This window comes from Leptidea sinapis, chromosome 47 (assembly GCF_905404315.1).
Source record: "Leptidea sinapis chromosome 47, ilLepSina1.1, whole genome shotgun sequence".
NCBI lineage: Eukaryota > Metazoa > Arthropoda > Insecta > Lepidoptera > Pieridae > Leptidea > Leptidea sinapis.
Genome location: NC_066311.1, coordinates 1669095 through 1693226, shown reverse-complemented (window position 1 = coordinate 1693226; position 24132 = coordinate 1669095). Strand labels below are relative to the sequence as shown.

The 24132-nt window shown below is 34.4% G+C and overlaps 1 protein-coding gene across 1 annotated transcript; it reads left to right on the top strand.

Annotated features, from left to right (window-relative positions):
* The first annotated feature begins 2597 nt into the window (after positions 1-2597).
* Positions 2598-23362, top strand: LOC126978061 (pickpocket protein 28-like). Its single transcript, XM_050826772.1, has 8 exons — positions 2598-2642; positions 3956-4113; positions 5104-5332; positions 13494-13761; positions 15349-15414; positions 16648-16831; positions 18890-18981; positions 23235-23362. Exons 1-8 carry the CDS (start codon positions 2598-2600, stop codon positions 23360-23362), a joined length of 1170 nt encoding a protein of 389 aa, XP_050682729.1.
* The last annotated feature ends 770 nt before the right edge of the window (positions 23363-24132 follow it).

Sequence of the window (24132 nt, the reverse complement as noted above, 5' to 3'; positions counted from 1 at the left end):
AAAATGTTCTTGCTTCGTGTTCGCGTCGGTCTCTTAGTGTTACTAGTTTTATTGAACGTTTACAATAATTAGACTTTGAACATTACTTTCAAGATTTATGTTATTTTGAATGAATGTTTAAATGTTATCTGTATAAATATACGCATTTCGGAGGTTTTTTAACAACCTTTTGGTAGTCGATTGGGAGTTTATTTGTTTATTGTACATCAATGTTGGAGACTAAAAAAATAATCCACTCTAGATCTCATCTAGCAGGTCGCATCGATCGCATCGATCTCCTAATGGTAAAAACGACTGTACGCAGCGAAAAGAAATATACAATTAAAATCACTAACAGAAATATTTTTTACAGGTATATCTTCGAGCCGTCCTTTAGTCCGAAGGAGAGAATGGTTTGGATAATCATTATCGTCATCAGCATAACGATGTGTGCCATGAATATAATTCAGCTAATAAGCAAATGGACGTCCACCCCTTTTGTAAACGTAATCGATTCCTTACCAACGCCGATTTGGGCAATTCCTTTTCCTACTGTGGTTTTGTGCCCACACGTTCACGTCAAATTGTCCTACAAAAATATGTCGGAGTTAACCAAGTAAGTTTTAGAAATTAGCGAATAAGACAGAAAATGGTCTTAGTGTTCCCATTCCAGATTGAAGGTAAATTTGGGCTAGTGTGAGAGAGGTAAACCCGAAATAAAAGTCCTACAGAAAATCGTCTTTTTCTAAAATTTGGGTTGGCTTATGTCACACCACTGACTATGCCTGTGTATAAAACATGTGTAAATAAATTAAATAAAAATTGTAAATTCATTATTCTAGTGTTATACTATTTATTATCATAGCGCGCTACGATTATACTTTTTTTTTGGAACGAAAGGACGACAAACGAGCGTACGGGTCACCTGGTGTTAAGTTTTTTTTTTTAATTAAATAAGTACACTCTTAACTTATTGATATATCTTGCCAAACTTTAACAGTTTGTTGGCAAGTTAATGCGCTTAAAAAACATTTAATTATGTGTACATACTTAACTACTACTTACTTTAAATTAAACTATTAGGACTTACAACTTAACATTATTAGAATTATTAATATTAGACAAAAGAAAAGATTTACTAAATCTATATACTAAATTAGCATATAGCATTGTTGAATAACATTGAACAACATTCAGTGAGAGTTATTCAATGCTACAATTCAACAGTGCATTTTTCATATTAAATTTAACTGCTTTTTTATTTAGTTTGGGAACACTCCTCAGCCACGCTATCTCGTTGTATATGACTGGCACCACATATTCATTCAATCCTTTGCCATAGTAATTTTTAATCTTTGGAACTTTCCCTCCCTCACGCTTCTGGAGTTATATTTATTTTTTATAGGAACTTTAAAACTATCATTAAAATAAAAATCTATTGCTATTTGGAATTTGGTTTTTAAATCAACAGGTAGTATTTTAGTTAGTGAATATTCACGAATATTCAAGTGATCACCACCGCCCACAATCTCTTGCACCACTAGAGGAATCACAGGAGCGTTGCCGGCCTTTAACCTTATACTAATCAGCAATTACTATAACAACAAAAATAGGGTATTTGTAGGGTTTCGTACCTCAAAAGGAAAAAGCGAAACCCTTATAGGATCGTCAATTTTTTTGTCCGTCTGTCCGTCTGTCTATCTGTCAACACCAATTATCTCGGTAACGCGAGTTGAAATTAAAACGATATACTCAAATCTACAGTCTCTTGAAGATGTGAAAAAATCAAGCTTCTATGTTAACGTAAAAACATACAAAATAAAATACAGCCATTTATGTCGTGAAATACGTATATTTCGACACTCTCAAGGGGATCAAAATTTTTAGGGTATTTTCCGTTGAGTTAGAAGTTTGGCCACTAATATATGAAACAAGTCAAGGGAAGTGGTTTAAATCAATATCTACATTGCTTGGGCACGGGGAAGGGCTCTGGTGTGGGACGCGACTTGCGTCGACACTCTGGCTCCTTCTCATGTCCAAGTTGGTGCTGGAGCTGCTACGACTGCCGAAGACAGCTAACGTCGCAAATATGACGGTCTCAATGAGTCTTACATCTTTGTGCCGTTTGGTGTCGAGACACTTGGCCCTTGGGGCCCCACGAGGGCACCAGAGGCTCGGAAAATGTACAAAGTACTATCTTCGCGCCTCAAGGCTACTTGCAACCCAAGTGCTGGCAGCTATTTCGGTCAACGGATCAACCTAGCTATCCTTCGCGGTAATGCTGCCAGTATTCTTGTCAGTAGTCTTGATGCAAAGATCGTCGGTTCAAATTTTGAATTAAGTTAACCATGTCATGTGGGGTATCGTATGAAAGGGCTTCACTGGCAGAAAGGTAGGTAGGTACCTACTACAGACTACGGTTCGGAACCCTCAGTAGCGAGTGCGATACACACTTATCCGGATTTTTATTTTTATTGCGTTTTCAATTCGATACAACTGTGCTTTAGTTTCTCAAACCACTGCTATTTTAATATTGCTTATATTTCAGCTTACAGAAATTCTTCGCGTCTCTTGTTTGTCCCCATATGTTGCCAGAACAATTCGCAACGCCCTCCAGAATGACAGAAGGGGAAAGCAAGTTGATGTTAGAATTTATCGTAAAGGTAAGAACTGTATGTACTATGGGTGCATGACAGTGACATTTTTATACAATACATATTTTGATACAATATAATATTTAAACAATTTGTATTTTTTTTAAAGTGATAACCCTCACTTCTGGGATTAATTACATAAATTAATTTGAAAACAAAATTTATGAGCCACGACCCTAACCCGCGACTTCTTGCGTTCCGTGCGAGCGCTCTTCCACTGAGCCAACCGTTCAAGTGACGTAAAGTTCATTAAAAGAATAACCAATTGTTGCAGTTGAAATTAATTATACAACTGAAGTTGTAGTATCGATCGCCGATTTTAAGGCGATACTAAATGCCAGCGACCTTGAGCGATATGAGTTCACTGCTGCCAGCTCGCCATCTATGTAACAAAGCCAATATTTTCAAAATGCTTGCGTGGAAAACAGTTTATATGCTTACAATCCTCGTTATTCACTACTAATCTGAATAAATGAACCTACACAAAAAAGTACAAGCTATAAGAATAACTTTTCTGAGAGAAGTACCAAAAAAATGCGTCACACCATGCCAAAAAACTTGTTTAACTTCAAAGAAAAGTGGTAGTTCAAAAAGGCTCGGCAGTGTTAACTATAACCAACAGCAAGCATGAGCAACCTACAAAGAAGACTTAAGGATATGTGTAACAGGATTAAGTAGTGTTCATAGCTCGAAATGCTATACTTTCACCACAAAACTTGTCTAAAAACAGCATGTTTGCGTGTTTTTGCTTACTCTTCGCCTTAATGCGACATGCGATAGATGGGCAAAAAAATATGAGGCGATCTAATAAAAGTTTCGCTTTAAAACTAACAGCATTTGCAATGTTCTTCCAGGGCGATGCTCCCACCATATTAAGTTCTGCATGTGACACGGTGGGCTTGTTTTCTTCTAGAAGATTCTCCAATTAAGATCTTACTGTTCTTTCGTTTTCATCATTCACGTATCCACCAACGCTGTGGGTCTGTTCTATTTCGTTCCACTTTTGGCGGTACTTGAATAAATTATATGTACAGTACAAATATAAATTATAATATAAGGAATTTGTTATTTTTAAAGTGATATACCTAACTTCTGTGATTAATAAAATTGAATTTGTAGCCAAAATTTATGAACGGTGCGGGACTCGAATTTGTTTATATTTGAAAGAGCGACATTCCAAGTTAATTTCCTAATAAGCCAAGATTTACGAACCATACGTCTCTCGAACGTCGCGGAATTCGAGAGGTATTGGGTTCGAGTCCCGCATCGTTCATAAATTTTAGTTACAGATTTAATTATAAATTATATATCATTGTTTCTAGGGTTCCCCCAAATGTGAAGAAATGGTAAAGTTTTGCCACTGGCGGCCGGCTCTTAACACCGAATGGCATTCCGTAGACTGTTGTGAGAAGTTCTTTAAGCCTGTACTCACAGAATATGGCCTTTGTTATGCCTTCAACAACTTGCCACTTGGAGGAATGTGAGTATTATCAGAAGACATACCAACACTGCACCCACTTGCATAAACACTGTATTTTTATTAAGTGAAAAAATAATAATTTGATTTCGTGTTATAACAACATTATGAGTAAATTTATACTGATACTAGCTGACCCAGCAAACGTTGTATTGCCGATATTAAAATCGCGATACAAAAGTAACTGTTGATGGTAGATGGGTGAAAATTTGAAGTTGTATGTTTAATGCTGACTCATAATCAAACAAATTTCAAATAAATGTCGAAAAAATTAAAAAAAAATTGGCGTTGACCACCCCTAACATTTAGGGCGATGAAAAATGGATGTTGTCCGATTCTCAGACCTACCCAATATGCACTCAAAATTTCATGAGAATCGGTCAAGCCGTTTCGGCGGAGTTCAAAGTTGAACACCATGACACGAGAATTTTATATATTAGATTATAACGTCTTTCCCAGGCGTAGATATTACCTCATCAAAAATAAATTTTGTCTTAATGTTAATTTTTTTTTATGGAATAGGAAGACGAACGAGCGTACGGGTCCTGGTACCTGGTGTTAAGTGACCACCGGCATTCTCTTGCAATACCAGAGGAATCACACGAGCGTTGCCGGCCTTTAAGGAAGGTGTGCGCGCTTTTTTTGAAGGTACCCATGTTGTATCAACTTGGAAACACCGCACAAGGAAGCTCATTCCACAGCTTTGTGGTACGAGGAAGAAAGCTTCTTGAAAACCGCTTCTTGAATTTTTCATCCCCCTAAATAATAAGGGTGGTCCCCACGATTTTTTTTTTAATTTTTTTGACTTTTTTTTTTAAATTTGTTTGATTATGAGTCAACATTAAAAAATACATACAACTTCAAATTTTCACCCATCTACGATCAACAGTTACTTTTCTACCGCGATTTTAATATCGGCAATAAAACGTTTGCTGGGTCAGCTAGTATATTATATTATAACAAAATATATTCCTAATTAAAGATTTTATTTAGGACAAACAATACTTTAGAATGGCAGAAGACCTTCAACGACAACAAAACATCCACTACTACTACAGAATGGAGTTTAGATGAAGGATACCCCAAAGTATTTCCACCAGTAGCTGGAATGATTCCATACAGAGTGATGGCGTCAGGGGAAGCCAATGGTGTGAGCATGGAACTATACTTGAACACAAGTGATCACCAATATGATTGCGATGGTCACTTCATGGGTTTCAATGTAAGACTAATTTGTTTATTAATAATATTACTTGATGACTCGTGATTAAGGCGTCTACCCACATCAACGTAACATAATATGACCGTGCTAGGATCGTGTCAGGCAAAAGATTAATATTTGTATTGAAATGTATGACAACACGATCGCATGCCATGCACGGAGTCAATAATACGGTATATGCAAAGACCCAGAATATTTTTTTTGATGCAAATGATATTTTAGAGTAAAGTATTTTCTAATGAAATTCATTCACCTTAGAATTATGCCTACATTAATAATTTTGATAATAATTTATTTTTTGAACTTGAAATTATTTTTTTAAGAGTGCAATAATCATTTCTGGCCTATTTTTAAACCGACGCCATCGGTTAAATTATAATAATAACAGCCTTTAATCAGATCTTAACTAACTTAGATAACTAACAATTCTCCTACGGCTGCTTTCGATATATCTACCCTTAGTTTAACTTACGGATACATTGCTGTCACCGTTTAATGACAAGATCTTGTCCAATATAGTTATAGTCCAATGCTATCTGTCAATAGGTTATTGAAATGTAATTACTTACATTATACGCTTACGCGTTAAAGGGTAGATTTGTCTATCTCTAGTAAGTTAAACTAAAGATAGATAGGTTCTTGAAAACGGCCGTAAAACAAACATAAAACCATAGATATATTATTAGTAAGTAGATAAGCAATGGAAATCTTCGAGCAACACCAAAATCTGATTGTTTGTTTCGGTGTGAAATGTGAATGTGTGCATTGTAAGTGATTGGTAACTAAAGCTGGTAATGTATTCTTAATGATCAAAATAAGGACACATAATATTATCTTCATAAAAAGTTTTATCACTTATTAACGTGAAGATATTTTAATCACTATTAATTTAATATGACGACCTGTATAGCCGAGTGGTTAGCGAAGCTAGAGGTCCCGGGTTCGAATCCCGGTAGGTGCAAGCATTTATATAATGAATATCGATGTTTGTTTCAGAGTCATGGATGTTTAAATGTATTTATGTATGTTTATATGAATTTATGTATGTTTAAGTAAGTATATTGTATTAAATATATCATTGTCTTGTTGTAACCCATAACACAGGCTATATATGCTTAACTTGGGGCAAGATAATTTGTGTAAAAAGTGTGTCAATATTATTATTATATTAATATACTACTGATGCAGACCGGCAATAAATTTGGCAGGAGATGTCAAAAAATCAAAAACGCCAGTGCGTATTTCTATTATGTAGAAGGATAAAATGCAAGACTGTGAAATTAATGGCGTATAGATTAGAAAATACTGAAGAATCGACGATGAAGTCTTGTTTATTGACGCCATTGGTTAGAGCGGATAAAATAGATAAGTGGAGTCAAAGAATGCAACAAATGTTATTTTTTTATGATAATAAGGGACGAGACGAGCAGGACGTTCATTAATTGATACGCCCTGCTCATTACAATGCAGTGCCGCTCTGGATTCTTGAAAAACTCAAAAATGTTGTGTGGCACTACAACTGCGCTTGTCAACATAGACATAAGATGTTAAGTCCCATTTGCCCAGTAATTTCACTAGCTACAGCGACCTTCAGACCGAAACACAGTAATGTTTACACATTACTGCTTCACGGCAACAATAGGCGCCGTTGTGGTACCTATAATCTAGCTGGCATCCTGTGCAAAGGTGACTCCCACATGGAAGTCCGTGTCGAGATGCTATTTTTGGTGCAGTGGGCAGACCGTTAGGTGTGAGTTGGACTCACAGACGAGTTACAACTGAAATTAATATAAAATTTAAATAAATTGAAATGCGACATCATGGTTTAAAATTATTAATCTATTATATATATAAAATTGGAGATGTGTGTCCCTATATTTCACCTTGCAGCCAAAACTACGCATCGCAGACCAAAAGTGTTTGTATGTGGCAATAGGTACAAGGTTCCCATTGTGCACTATGGTGGTTGCAAGTCGATAATTATAAGGGTGTAAAAGATACGGGGGTTGAAAGATGTTAACTTGATCTAAAATGGTCTGGATTGTTCAGGAAATTTCTGGAATGTTCTAGAAAGCTTTAATATGTATACCAAACCAATGTTCTGATCGATCGAAAATGTTCTAGAAAATTCTAGAATGATCTAGAAAATTCTAGAATGATCTAGAAAATTCCAAAATGATCTGGGAAGTTCTAAAATGATATGGGAAGTTCTAAAATCGACGTTTAGATTCTGATCGAATGAGAATGTTCTAGAAAATTCTAGAAAGATCCAGAAATGTTTAGAATGATCTGGGAAATTCTGGAATGATGTAGGGAGTTCTAAAATCTACGTTTAGATTCTGATTAAATAAGAATGTTCTAGAAAATTCTAAAATGATCTGGGAAGTTCTAAAATCTACATTTAGATTCTAATCGATCGAAAATGTTCTAGAATGATCTAGAAAATTCTAGAATGATCTAGAAAATTCCAAAATGATCTGGGAAGTTCTAAAATTATATGGGAAGTTCTAAAATCTACATTTAGATTCTAATCGATCGAAAATGTTCTAGAATGATCTAGAAAATTCTAGAATGATCTAGAAATTTATCGAATAATCTAGAACATCCAAGAATAATTTGGATATCTTTGGAATGTATTCCAAGGCTCTGATTGATCAAATATATTTGAAATGTTCGAAAAAATTCTAGAATCACCTACTAATTTCTAGAATGATCTAGAATATTCCAGAATGTTTTAGACTAATTTTCTGATCAATATAGAATGTTCTGGAAATTCCTCCAATGATCTAGAAAGCTCCAAAATGTATCTCAACTTTTTGATAGATTAGAAATATGCTGGATCGTTCTAGAAACTTTTAAAATTTCTTGAGATACTTAAAAGTCGAAATTATTAGAACAATCCGGAAAATTTGGTCGGTAGTGGGGATAATTTTTGCGACTATATGAGCCGAAATGTCAAACCCGTGCTTCAGTCGTTTTTTTATAAGAATTGTATAACGAAAAAATAAATATTAAAAATTAAATAATCATAAATAACAGCGTATAGTGTTTTTTAAAGTGAAGAATCAAAAGTTTTAACGTGCAGTGTAATACACAATATTGTTTCTTTTTTTTTTAATTTTTTTATTTTAGTGCAGTGTGAAAAAGGTGAAAAAAAAAAATTAAAATATTACTAACGATGCCGAAACGTAAATGCGTATTCTCACGTTCTCGAATTGTATCGAAAAGGCAAAAAATGTCACGGAGAAATGAAACAGACGAAAGAGAACAACGTCTCACATTACTTCGAGAAAATTATCATCAAAGTCGAAATAATCAGACTGAAGAGCAGCTTAATGATTCTAAAGAAACGGACCGAATCAGAAAAAGATTCCAAAGAAAAAGAAAGACAAATGAACAGGCAGATGATAGAAGAATACAAAATGCAATAAGAATGCGTGATCTTCGACTAAATGAACAAATGGAGGCTCAAGTTTCTAAAACAACTGTATATTCTGTTCGTCAAAAACGTCGGGAAAAATACAGTCTTGAACAAGAGGCGTTTCATTATAATCCTACTAGAAATTATTTTGAACATTTAAGTATAGTGATCGGAAGAATGAATGAAGTATGCAAATTTTGTGAAGCTAAAAAATTCAAAGGAGAAACGCAAAGTATATGCTGTTCAAGTGGCAAAATTAAATTACCAGAGTTAAAATCACTGCCACCGGAATTTCTAGAATATATGAAAGGAGAAACACAAAATTCTAAAGAATTCTTACAACAAATTAGAAATTACAATGCATGCTTTCAAATGACTTCATTTGGAGCAACTGCAGTAATTGAAGAAAAAGGATTTAATCCAGTATTTAAAATACGGGACAAGTATATCATAAAATTGGATCATTATTGTCACTCCCAAATAATACTCCGAAGTTTTTACAAATTTACTTTGTAGGAAATGAAGAAGACAAACTGGATCAAAGGCTTTCAAATTTTACAGAATTGCGTCGAGATATAATTCTTCATTTACAGCGCTTTCTACATGAAAATAATGAGTTGATAAAGATATTTAAGACTGCGATGGAAAAAATGGTTTCGGATAATTATAAAATAATAATTCGGGCAGATAAAAAGCCAATTGGCGAACACGAAAGACGATTTAATGCACCTCAAGTAAATGAAATAGCCGTAGTTATGGTGGACAGTGAAAGTAGTTATAGGGATATTGTGGTACAACGAAGAAGTAATAAGTTGGAACGCATCGCTGAAACTCATCACATGTATGACGCCTTACAGTATCCACTAATATTTTGTCATGGTGAAGACGGTTACCATTTTAATATTCAGCATGTTGATCCACAAACAAATAGCCCTACAAACAAAAAAGTTTCTTCCAAGGAATTTTACGCATATCGGATAATGGAGAGAGTGAATAAATACAATCATATACTCAATTGTCGGAAATTGTTTTTACAGTTTATTGTTGATATGCAAGCAAAAATAGAAGCAGAAAGATTGTTACTTATTCGTCTAAATCAAAATAAATTACGAACGGATGAATATATTCACTTACGAGATGCGGTAGCCAATGATGGGGATGTTGAAAATTTGGGACGATTAGTAATTTTGCCTTCTACATTCATTGGTAGCCCTAGGCATATGCTTCAATATGCACAAGACGCAATGGCGTATGTCAGAAAATATGGTCGTCCTGACTTATTCATAACGTTTACGTGCAATTCGTCATGGAAGGAAATTAAAGATGAGTTACAATTTGGACAAAAGTCACATGACAGACATGATTTAATTGCGCGCGTGTTTAAACAGAAACAAGTAAAATTCATTAATGCAATTGTGAAGAGCTGTATTTTCGGAAATGTTAATAGCTGGATGTTCTCTATTGAGTGGCAAAAGAGAGGGTTGCCACACTCACACAATTTAATTTGGCTGAAAGAAAAAATTCACTCAAATCAAATCGATGACGTTATTAAAGCAGAATTCCCAAATCCGGTTGAAGATCCTGTTCTATATGAAATAATCGTGAAACAAATGATACATGGACCTTGCGGGGCACTTAATATGCAATCACCCTGTATAAAAGATAATAAATGCTCAAAACGATATCCAAGATCATTTTTGAGTGAGACGCAAACGGGAGATGATGGATATCCGCAATACCGACGTCGACCACCGAGTGAAGGAGGATTTACAGCAAAAATTAGAGTACGGGGTGAAGAAATCGAAATTGATAATCGATGGGTTGTCCCTTATAATCCGTTATTATCGAAAATGTTTAATGCACATATAAATGTAGAATATTGCAGTTCAGTTCAGTCAATTAAATATGTGTGTAACTATATTAGCAAAGGAAGTGATATGGCTGTCTTTGAAATTACAAATGAAAATAGATATGATGAAATTTTAAGTTATCAAATGGGACGATATATAAATAGTAATGAGGCAGCTTGGCGTATATTGGGGTTTCCGATTCATGGCAGGGATCCAGCTGTTTTTCACTTAGCAGTTCACCTTGAGAATGGGCAACGGGTATATTTTACTAATCAAACAGCACAAAAAGTTGCAAACCAACCTGTTAATACTACGTTAACTGCATTTTTCGAATTGTGTCGAAGTGATCTGTTTGCTAGAACTCTTCTTTATGGAGATGTTCCCAGTTATTACACATGGGACTCATCGCGAAAAGTATTTAATCGACGAAAGAAAGGAGTTTCGGTTGAAGGATTTAAAGGTGTCTTTAAAGATAAAGCTATTGGTCGAGTATATACGGTACATCCAAAGAATGCTGAATGTTTCTATTTACGTCTACTACTTCATGAAGTACGTGGACCAACTTCTTTTGAAGATCTTCGAACAGTAGATGGTTACATTTGCGAAACGTATCGTGAAGCATGCCAGCGTCGTGGTTTATTAGAAAATGATAATCAATGGGAGCAGGCAATGAAAGAGGCAGCAGAAACAGCAACAGCGAATCAACTGCGAGAACTCTTTGCTATAATTCTAACATCTTTGCTATAATTCAAATCCGAATAGACTATGGCTGAAATATCGTGATAGTATGAGTGATGATATTCTAGCAAGACTACGTAGAGAAAATCAAGATATGAATATTACATTCAACGATAATATTTATAATGAAGCTTTGATAATTTTAGAAGATCGATGTTTCGCAATATGTAATCAAACTTTAGTTACTCTCGGAGTGCAATCTCCTAAAAGAAACGAATTAAGCGTGACTAATTCTGAATTATCAAAAGAACTTAATTATAATAAAGATGAATTGCAACGTTACATTGAAGAAAATGAACCAAAATTAACACGAACACAACGAATAGTATGTAACACAAACAATATAATAAATCGTATTGAGACGAATGCAGGAGGAATAATCTTTTTAGATGCACCCGGAGGTACTGGAAAAACTTTCCTCATTAATTTGGTCCTAGCTACAATTCGGGTGAAAAATGAAATAGCATTAGCATTGGCATCCTCTGGAATTGCCGCGACATTAATGGAAGGTGGAAAAACGGCACATTCTGCACTAAATTTGCCATTAAATGTAGCTGAACAAGAATTCCCAGTCTGTAATATCACAAAATTTTCTGTACGTGGCCAAATTTTAATAAGATGCAAACTTATAACATGGGATGAGTGCACGATGGCTCATCGAAAATCACTGGAAGCGCTGGATAGAACATTACAGGATCTTCGGAAAAATACAAAACTAATGGGAGATGCTTTATTGCTACTATCAGGGGATTTTAGACAAACGTTACCAGTTATTCCAAAATCAACACCAGCTGACGAAATAAATGCATGTTTAAAGCGATAAATTTTTTGGAACAATGTTGAAAAGTTATCACTGACAGAAAATATGCGAGCGTTAATTACTGGAGATCCAAAAGCACAAGAGTTTGCCGACAATCTTTTGATTTTGGGAATGGCACCTACCCACTAGATCCACAGTCTGGTAAAATAATTTTAACTGAAGAGATATGTCATGTGGTAGACACCGAAGAACACCATATAGACAAAATTTATCCATCCATACAACAAAATTATTTAAATAAAACATGGTTGTCTGAGCGAACAATTTTGTTACAAAAAATGATGCAGTAAAACGAATAAATGAAAAAATACAGGAAATGATACCGGGAGAGGAAAAAATCTATAAATCAATAGATACAATGATGAATCAAGATGAAAGTTTAAACTTTCCAACGGAATTTTTAAATTCATTAAACCCACCTGGTATGCCTTCTCATGAATTAAAGCTAAAAATTGGATCGCCAGTCATATTAATGCGAAATCTTAATACGCGAAAATTGTGCAATGGTACAAGATTATGCGTAAAACAAATTTTGAACAACATCATTGAGGCAGAAGTTCTCACTGGCAAAGAAAAAGGAAACTTGGTTTTTATACCAAGAATTCCAATAATTTCGAATGATTTACCATTCTATTTTAAACGGTTACAATTTCCTGTACGATTAGCTTACAGTATGACTATCAATAAGGCGCAAGGTCAGACGTTCCGATTTTGTGGAGTTAATTTAAAAGAATCCTGTTTTTCACATGGTCAACTCTATGTAGCTTTTTCACGCGTAGGACAGAAAGAAAATTTATTTGTTTATGCACCAGAATGCAAAACTGTAAATGTAGTATATAAGAATGTATTTCAATAAAAATGTTTAGGATATCAGTTAATGTTAGATGATAAAAGATATTAATGTCTACTTAGTCGTAAGATTTTAATGTAAAAATAAGTAAGATCAATAAATTAATAAGAAAAAAGAAAATGTGTCTTTTATGTGAAAAAATTGTGAAGTAAGTAGTGATAGATTATTAACATTAACAAATAAGTATACAATTAAAAATGACCCAGCGAAGCGGGTATTCATAGCTAGTTAATATATAATATTCGAATTTTGGCTATCTATCAAGCTTAATTATTTATCTTTTATAAAAACAAATATTAAAAAAATTCGCAAATAATGTTTTCAGTAATCAAAACTTCCCTCAAAATTCATAAAATCTTCTAATAGAATTCTGTTTCGTATCCAAACTACAAAATGGCGTCGTCTGTACAAAATTCGATCTTAAGACATATTAAATACAAATAATATTTAAAAAAAATCTGTACACATTAAATCTTCCACAGATCCTCATAAGATCACCAACTGATCACGTCTACAGCACCACAATCCTCCGACTACCCATGGATAAGATGACGACCATTGAAGTTACTCCTACCACTTACAAAACAGACGCTTCCTTACGCGCGCTCCTGCCAGATCTGAGGCAGTGCTTCTTTCAGAATGAGAGGAAACTGCAATACTTCGAGTTCTACACGGACAGCAACTGTCAACAAGACCTGCTGATGCGGGAGACAATGGAGAAATGCAAATGTGTGATGTACAATTGGCCGAGTAAGATTTTTTTTTAAATGACAATAAGGGAAGAGACGAGCAGGACGGTTAACTGATGGTAATTGGTATGCCCTGCTCTTTACAATGCAGTGCCGCTCAGTATTCTTGAAAAACCCAAAAATTCTGAGCGGCACTACATTTGCGCTCGTCACCTTGAGACATAAGATATTAAGTTTCATTTGCCCAGTAATTTCACTAGCTACGGTGCCCTTCAGACCGAAACACAATAATACTTACACAATATTGCTTCACGGCAGAAAAAAGCGCAGTTGAGGTACCCATAATCTAGCCGGCGTCTTTTGCAAAGGGCCTCCCACTCGTAAATGCCCTAACTCGCCTCTTATACACCCTTGGATCTGCGACTTCCCTATTCTTTATATGCCCCGGGCACACAGCACAGGGCGCATGATAATCTAAGACATTATTATGAAAACGGATGCCAAGCTCGAAATTAAAACTATGCGTGATTGGCGACTTTGCTGACAATTGAGAACTATATGGGCACTAAGTTCTGTAGATTATTCTGATTTTTTTTTAATATGCAACGTTCTAGAATCTAGAATAATTTAAAGTACAATTTCTTTTGGTACAAAAATTATTACTGTTTTTATACAAGGTATTGATGTTGGATTTTTGGCTTATTTTGAAAAACGCTAAAAACATGATAACTAAAAATGGTCCACTTTTTCATTATGCATATGAGCGTTAAAAGTACCACAAATCTCTCTCACCTCTATCACCTCTTTACGGGAATTCGTCCAATTACCAATAACCCTATATATTCTTAAATTAGAAAAATCTCATTATTCGTCACAAGACAGATGTACATATGTTGTTATTAAAATAAATATGATTTCAAAACTTTCATTAAATTTAACTAAAATTTAAGGTCTGCAACATATATTCTTTTTTTAAATAAATATTGAAAATGTTGACAGTTTTATGTTGTATTTCTCTGATCATATTGATATGGTATGCTCTAAAATTTATAGATTTGTGTATGTCCTTAGAAGACTGAGGAAAATGGCTTCTTTAATGGCGTACCATAGATATGTCGCGACAATATTCAGATACGCGGTCATCTCATTTGGGGAAATGGCACAGGAGTACATCAAGTATTTGTTGCTCAAAAAAAAAAATGTATTCGTTGTATATGTGGAGTTGGTCGAACCTATTAATGTAAAGACTTATTTAAAAAGTTAAATGTTTTGACATTGCCCAATATTTGAAGCGTGTAAATTTGTAAATCAAAATAATCATTTATTTAAAAGGGGCCATTGAATTGAATCCTCGTTCCACCTGATTACCGGATAGACTGGTTTATGCCCACTGTTCCCAGCACACCATTATACCTTAATAGTAACTATGAATGAATGAATGAATGAATGAATACGCAATGTGTATAAAATTATTTATTCATCTACCTATAGAAATAAAAAACTTACCACAGAAACGATTTACTGGACTCTTAATGATTTTTTAAATTTTAAGTGAACTTTTTGCATGTTAATTTAAATTAGCCGAATAGAAGAAACTACAATAAATTTAATGTATTCGATGCAATAAATAAATTTCATTTCATTTCAGAGACATCGGCTTTAGAACCAACTTGTTCCACCGAAGATGATTTTTTTTGCATCAAAAATGTAAAAGGTATGAAAAAGTTTTTTGAGAACTAATGAGTTTTTCTCCCTCTTTTGTAAGTGATATTCAAAATTTCTGGACCGAACTCGCATGTATAGCATAGACATGACTAGTGTTTTTCCACGTTTTATATTCACTTCGCCTTGTAAGTTGTTTTAAGAAATCTGTGAACATGATTTATTCAAACAAAAATGTGTACATGTTTACAGCAGCCCATAATCTGTTGTAACACGAGAGGAATCACAAGAATGTTGAAGACCTATTTATTTGTTTGTATGTCCGGGCAAACAATAACTTCTCACTATAATTAATTATAATTGTGCATGAATAAGAGTAAGGGGTCGGGACAACATATAGGCTACATAGTATCAAGTTAGATAGTATTTAAAGCATCCATTCGGACAACGGTAGAGGCAAGGAGAATCATCTGTGTATATGAAAAAATTGTCCGTCAAAATGTATTAGGCTAGGGTGGCGCTACAGTAGCATCAGAGTAAATCTTAAAAGAAGCGCCAAATATAAAATAATACCAATCACTCTAGGTGCACGTTACCCTAAAATAATTCTTTAAGGTTATATTTACTACATTATTTTGTACAACGTAAGTTGTTGAAACTTTCACTATTTAACTACTTTAGTCGACAATAATATTTTTTTTTAACTCGGCATACTTCAATTCGTTTACAATTGTTACGTTCACGATACTTCATATCATACCCTGTGGCTACACCAGCGACATTGTGGAAGGTTTTTGAACTGTTATTTACAGCATAAGCTGACCACTTTGAACAACTTTTCTCTCTTGATACTCCTTGCCTCCAATTGGTCCATTTTTTAGTGTCACAACGCGAATATATTGTTACTGGAACCAATTTTCATTGACAAGTCGTAAGCAGTCAGCCACGCTTGACATTAGCTCCTTAGTATTTTAAATGTTGACTATTAGTCACATATGTCATCTATAAACGAGTAAATTCTAACTCTATGGTCACAACAGACAATTTGTCACGAATATTTTCGCGTGAACCCAATAATAACAATTTATTATATTTCGATTTATTTACTATTTATTTTAATGTATCAAGCATTTTATAATTTAATATATTGTTTCTTGTGAGTACCAACTACCCTATTACTTTAGATTTGTCCAGCGAATGATCCTGTGAAGTTTGGTCGGATCATCCTTTTTTTTTCTTTAAGGTCGCTCGTACACTATACAATATTCGTGTGTATATTTTGCAGAGGTGGTTGAGCAACTATTGATTTACGCATATTACAAAGACAGTGATGAACAGAGACAGCATCATCAGGCCTCGTCATCGTGCTATCCCTCCTGCAATGACGTCTTATACTCCAGCCAGGTGTACTATTCGGATCTGGGTAAACAGCGGAGGGATGATAAAATGGATCGGAAAGAATTCCAAAAGTATGTTATACTAGCTGACAGGGCAAACGTTCTTTTGTCATATAAATTATTTTAAGTACACGAAAAATTATTTTCATTTTTAGTAAAATATAGCCTATGACCCTCACAATAAGGGGCTCAGTATTGGTAACAGAATTTTAAAAATCGGTTTAGTAGATCTTTACTTCCAATGATCATGAAAATCGGTCTAGCCGTTCTCCAGTAATAAGTGTTCGAACAACTATATTAACTATATTAGTATTTATAAGTATAAGAGAGCCGCCACGTGTTGCCTTTTCTCTGCTAAACACACTTGCCACCCGATGACCACTGGAGTTAAAAATGAGCTCATATTTTCTAAGCCAGTGTTCAGTAAGACATAAGATATCAATATTTTCATGGTTCATTAGTAACTCCAGTTCCAGTTCTTTACCTAACAATCCTTGCATATTTTGGTGCATCAGGTTTATAACTTTACAATTATTATGTTTACTATTACTTGTACATTGTGTATTTATATTGCTAGAGGAGTTCCATATTGTCTTATTGACTAATTTAAATAATTTGGAACATATTCCAAACCAAACTAAACTATAACACTGCTCAATAGAAGCAGTGTTAATCAAATAATTACTTTGCTCAATAGGAGCAGAGTCCAACAAGCTATTACACTGCTCAATAGAAGCAGTGCTAATCGACTTACTAACCTGCTCAATAGAAGCAGGGGACCGGGTTGCCAAATAATTGGCTGAGTTATAAAATAAATAAATAGTATGTAAATTGGAACAAAGTATTTTTATGACAATCTCACTTATAGGTATTTAAACGCTGTAAGTTTGTAAGGATAGATAGGTACGAATGTATATGATGATTGATGGTAATGCAAAAATTATAGGTAGCTACTGCAATATACTCCTATAAAAAACGATTATTTTTGGTCAGCATACATACAGCCCACAGTCCTCCGACCGCCTGCGCTCCCGTCCCATTCTCCCGCCACCGGGCAGCAACATAATATCACGCACTCGGTTGTTATCAATTCAAATATTTGCTCAATATTTCAGTTATTGCTACCAAATGTGCGTTAGATTTTTTTTTATTGTATTTATGGTTCAATATATATACTGCCGCGAGCTTTTTTGTAGGACTTTTTAAGATAAACATTGCCATTATACATTATAAGTATATTCGTAACACTAATAGCTCGCAGATTGCAGATGTTTTTACTACTTAAACACAATTATCGTATTATTTTGAATAATTCGCACTATATCCTTTATAAATTATAGCCTAATTAATTAATAATTATATGTATTATTCTGATATGTAAGCTGTATTATTGTAAAGTTTCATGAAAATCCATTATGTAGTTTTTGCGTCAAAGAGTAACCAACTTACATCCATACATTCTTACAAACTTTCGCTTTTATAATATTAGTAGGATTTACGAGCACTAGCCCTATCTTCCTTGAAACTTGGACAATCTTGAGCCGAGAAAGACAACGGATTGATGCATTCGAGATGTAGTGTTAGAGACGTATGCTGAGAATACCTTGGACGGTAAAACACACACACAAACTGAGCTAGCTCCGAATAAAAACTCGCTCGTCCAACTGATGCAGACAACGTATTCTTCCGTATTTTGGCCACATTGTGTGGCGCACAGGCGACAAAAGCCAGGAAAAAATTATTTGTGGTTGGAAACACCGAAGGCAAAAGAGTGCGCGGTCGATCGGTAACAAGATGGACTGACCAAATTAAACACTCGTCATCTAAATTCTCCACGATTGCTAGACACGCGTCTAAATGGAGCCTCTTGGTGTTAGGCAACATGACAACCGGCCAGGTTAATTGCTTTAGTGTGCATGCATACACTCGCAATACGGCAGTCACATGATTTAGTTTAAGTGCGTTGCTGAAAATAGAGGCTAACAGTTCGACGCTCTTTTTTTCAACGCATTCACAGCTGTCACGGTCCATCTAAACGTATAACATATCTTAGATCGTTCATTTGTTTTAATTTTTTTGTAAATAAAATTTTTGTAATAAAATTCTTATCTTGAAATTTTCAAGTTCCAGGGGAGAGAGAACCAACCTTAACATACATTTCTACAACGACATGTTCTTGGGACAGCACCGTCACGCCCAATACGACGATTACTACTTTGCTGGTAATTATAATAGTATATCGTTCGTTATGCTCAATAAAATGGCATTGCTTGTGACGGCGTCGTGTAGCGGGTCGTCTTATGAATGAGTGTGATATTATGAATAAGAGAGGCCCTAAAGCTGAACCTTGAGGGAGACCCACGATATACGATAAGCGGGTCAGATACACATTTTAATTCAACTTTATTATAACTTAACTTAGAATATAATATAATACTTAACTTATAACTTAGAATAACTTAAGAATACCCTTTCGACCAAAAAATAATGCCACCCCTTATATGACTGAGCTTATATCATTTATACGTCTAGAATCTAGATAGACTATGACAGCTGTGAAAACGTCGGAAAAAAATAGATTGACAGTTTTTTTATGGAAAAGGAGGAAAAACGAGCGTAGGGGTCACCTGGTGTTAAGTGATCACCGCCACCCACATTCTTTTGTAACGCCAGAGGAATTACAGTAGCGTTGCCGGCCTTTAAGGAAGGCGTAAGCGCTTTTTTTGAAGGTACCCAGTTAACCTTTATTTTGTTACGCACGCTAAAGTAATAAACCTGCCCTGTTTTCATCGGTTGTCTAGCAGCAAGAGGCTATATCTAGACGTATAAATTATCAAGGTGACTAGAGTTCTATAACGAGCATTTTTAACTACAACTACCCTCTTTTTGAAGTAAGTTGAAATAATGCCACGAAATACTTGAGTAATTTGAAAATTTATTCCGAATTTGCATGAAATATCTTATTACAGTGAGATTAGAGAATTGCTTAGATACATATTAGACAGCCTACCTAACGGCTTCCTTCTTCATTAATACAAAATCCATAGGTTTCTGTCCGAAATCCTTTTAAGGCTTATCCCCGGTAGGCCTGCGTAAGCTTAGAAATACCATTACTAGATTAAAACGATTTAAGCAATATGTAATGTTCAAAACAAGAATAATATATTTACAGTACTGTCGTTATTATATAAATAATTAATCATTTTTCAAATAAAAAAATATGTAATGACAATAGTCACTTAATTAAATTCGTTTACAACTCGCGAATACTCAGGAATATAAAACTACATTTTTTAATTTTGTTTCCCATGCAATTATAAAATAATTGATTGAGATAGGTTTTTATAGGCATATAAACCGGGAAACATGCAGCACAAAGAATTCAGACGGAGACAAACAGCTGCAAAACCTTATAAAGTGTATTGATACCTTCATACTTCAGTAACAAGACCTTCTTATTTAGATTTCTATGTCAGGGACGTATTGCGGTACACCAAAATATAGAAGGTTTTTGGTACGCGTTACAACTAAAATCATATTGTCAGTGGTTTGTGCAGATCCTTCTTCAGAAGAGGTGAGTTCTCATCTCATTACGCCACTCATACCTTAGAACTAAAAACGGTATGTATTTAAGACGAACAACTTCATCAAGACGAGGTTAATAATATTAAATACTAGCTGACCCGGCAAACGTTGTTATGCCATATAAATTGAATTGATCTTGTGCTTGCTAGTTGATAAGAGATGGCGCTAGTTGTATTCATTAGTAACAATCACACTTCTTTTATATTTTGTATAATTCACACTATAAGTTATAAATTATAGCCTATTTGTTATTCTGGTATGTAAGCTATATTATTGTAAAGTTTCATCAAAATCTATTCAGTAGATTTTGCGTTAAAGAAGTTCAAACATACATACAGACATACAAACTTTCACATTTATAATATTAGTGGGATTGATCTCTTCTATTATACTGTAAAATGATTTAGTAATTTAACACGCTTACACCTTTTTTACCGACTTCAAGTAGGAGGAGGTTCTCAATTCGATGGGTATTTAGTTCGATGCGGAATAGATACAATTTTCCCTTAAACATTTTACATAGATTGGCCCAGTAGTTTTTCTATGGACATTTTTTATGAAAATTTTTGTTTACGTGGATGATGTAATTGTTTTTTGTGTACTATTTTTTAAGGAGTTTCATTCAGGTTGATTATATTTTAATATTATTAGCTGACACTAAGAAGTAAAAATAAAATCAAAGCTTATAAAGATTTAAAACTTATCAATAGAAAGCACATATAAATTATAGTAGTTTGTTAATATGAAAGGTAAAGGATGCATAAGATGTGTAATAAATTTTTTTATTATGTTATTTTAAACTTTTCAGTTTTTGATGTCGGTATTTTTTAAAGTAGTTTGCACAATATAACTGGTAAACTACTAACTAGCTTAATACTTTCATACTAGTACACTTCTGTCTTCAACTTAGAATGCAGTTAGGCTATAATAATAATAATAATAATAATAATAATAATAATAATAATAATAATAATAATAATAATAATAATAATAATAATAATAATAATAATAATAATAATAATAATCCTTTATTCAACTAATAATATGTGGTACAAAATGTTTTTGTGCCCTACCCTCTGCGATAGGATACCCTGAGTTGCAGAGGCTAGGTCCTTCCGAAAGGCTATCCATTATTAAACATAATTAGCAAACTCACTAAAAAGAGGTATGTGTGTGTGCGTGTATGAGTGCGTGTGTGTGTGAGTGTGTGCGTGTGTGTGTGAGTGTGTGTGTGTGAGTGTGTGTGTGTGTGTGTGTGTGTGTATGTGTGTGTGTGTGTTTTTTTTTTTTTAGTATTTGTTAGTATGTCAAATTGTACACAAGATTAAATAAATGTTAGTAATTGAATTTTAAGTTTTAATTTTAAGAACATTTTCTGTATCTTCGTATTTTAATACTATTAGCCATGATTTTAAAGATTATGTTAACCAGAATTTATTTACTTTACTTATATTTTTATTATATTTACTGAAGTAGTTGTAAGCGTATGCCGAATTAAATTCATACTGTGACTGAGCAAAGCCTGTTTTAGTGATTGGGGTACGAAATGTGTTTATTCTGTTATTATCATTAGAATTAATATTACTTTTTACATGAAATCTTGAAATTATTCCATAAATATATTGCTGACGGACACTAAGAAGTTTACTCTCTTCGTGTAATTGGTTGTCAAATGTCAAACGTCAAACTCATTTGAAACATTGAACAAATACGAGCAACAGCAACTATGACAGCGTTCAAAACTTATTGTAAATTTGTTATATTTTTAAAGTGATAACCCTCACTTCTAGGATTAATACACAAATAAAATTTGAAAAGAGAATTTTATGAACGATGCGGGCCTCCACAACCTGAGAGTTAAACAAAGCATACAAGATTTTATGACGATACGTCACTCGAACGGTTAGCTCAGTTGGGAGAGCACTGGCACGGAACGCCAGAGGCCGTGGGTTCGAGTCCCGCATTGTTCATAAAATTTTGTATTAAAATTTTATTTGTGTATTAATCCTAGAAGTGAGGGATATCACTTTAAAAACATAACAAATTGTTTATATTTACAAGAGTGACATCTCAAGTCAATCTCCTAATATGCAAATATTTTGGTTGAGCAAGTAATCAACTGTAAAGTAGATCCTGTAGAATTTACATGAAGCCACAACCTGAGAGTTGAACAAAGCATAAAAAAATTTAAGACGATACGTCACTTGAACGGCTAACTCAGTTGGGAGAGCACCGGCCAGTCATGGGTTCGAGTCCCGCATCGTTCATAAAATTTTGTTTTCAAATTTTATTTATCCTAAATTATTAACAAAAATACTTTTAAATTAATTATTTCAAATCATGTTTATAATCTGCAACCTTACAATACGCTTACAATTTAGGTGTCATATAGTAGTCGGCACGAGTTAGGGCGCTGGTTCCTTCTCATGTCCAAGTTCAGTGGGTGCTGGGGCTGCTGCTTTGACTGACGAAGACAGCAAACGTCGCAAATATGACAGCCTCTGTGAGATTTACATCTTTGTGCCGATTGGTGTCGAGACACTTGGTATGTGGGGCCCAGAAGCGCGGAGAATGTACAAAGAACTATATAGGTACGCTCCTCAACAAGGCTACTGGAAACCCAAGCGCTGGCAATATTAAAATAAAATAAAAATAAGTAATATTATTAAGTTTATGTAAATAATTCATTTTGTAATAAGCATTGTGTTGTTTTGAACTAAATAGAATAAAGTTTTCTTAGGTATATAGCTATAATTGTATGCAAATTACTCTGGTATATTTTGCCTCTTAGTTGCCTCGAGCCCAGTTTACCTGAACACACATCCACATAATAGAAAACTTCACTTTAAAATACTTTTTTAAATTAACTGTATATTTGTGTTCTTTTCAGGTGCCATCGGTGGCCTGTTCAGTCTGTTTCTGGGCTTCAGTATTATAAGCGTAGCGGAAATTGTTTATTTTGTGATATTTAAACCAATCTATTTGGCTTTTAGAGACATATTTATGAAAACTATTTGAGTTTAAAAATTGTAAAAGCTCTATTGTATAAAAAATAAATTAGTCTAAACGTTAATGCACATTATTTTGAAGTTTTTTTTATTTAAGAGGTGGCAACCGCTTATGTACATCTGCAATACCAGAGGTCGAAACGTATATATTAAAGGAGTATGCTAAATTCTTGTAGCTCTCTAAGGCTGACCTATAGAGCAGACTTAGACTTAGCTAAGACCATTGCTTTACCAGTGGGAGGAAATAGCAAACGGCTTATTAAGGCGAGGTTTTCCCAACGCTTTAGGTAAAAATTGCGCGAACGTTAGATTCGATAGGTACGCATGGACACGGGCGTCGGGCATGGCTAAGAACGAACCGAGCGATGCGGGTTAACGACCGCCGACCCAGAAGGACCGCGTAATATTTTTTAAAACTTACAGTTGTGCTAGAGTACGGAATTACTGTGATAATATTTTTTATGCATTTATGAAGTAGATCTATTTCATCGACGTATGAGAGAAATGTTATACTACGCGCAAAATTATGATTTCAACATTATGGATATCGTATCCGAGATTCTCGAAGGTGCAGAGAACGAATTTGGGATCATTTTTGAAATCCAAGATGGCCGCCGCGCAAAATTATGATTTCAACAATATGGGTATCGTATCCGAGGTTCTCGAGGGTGCAGAGAACGATTTTGTGATCATTTTTGAAATCCAAGATGGCCGCCGCACAAAAGTATGATTTTAGCAATATGGATATCGTGTCCGAGGTTCTCGAGGGTACAGAGAGCG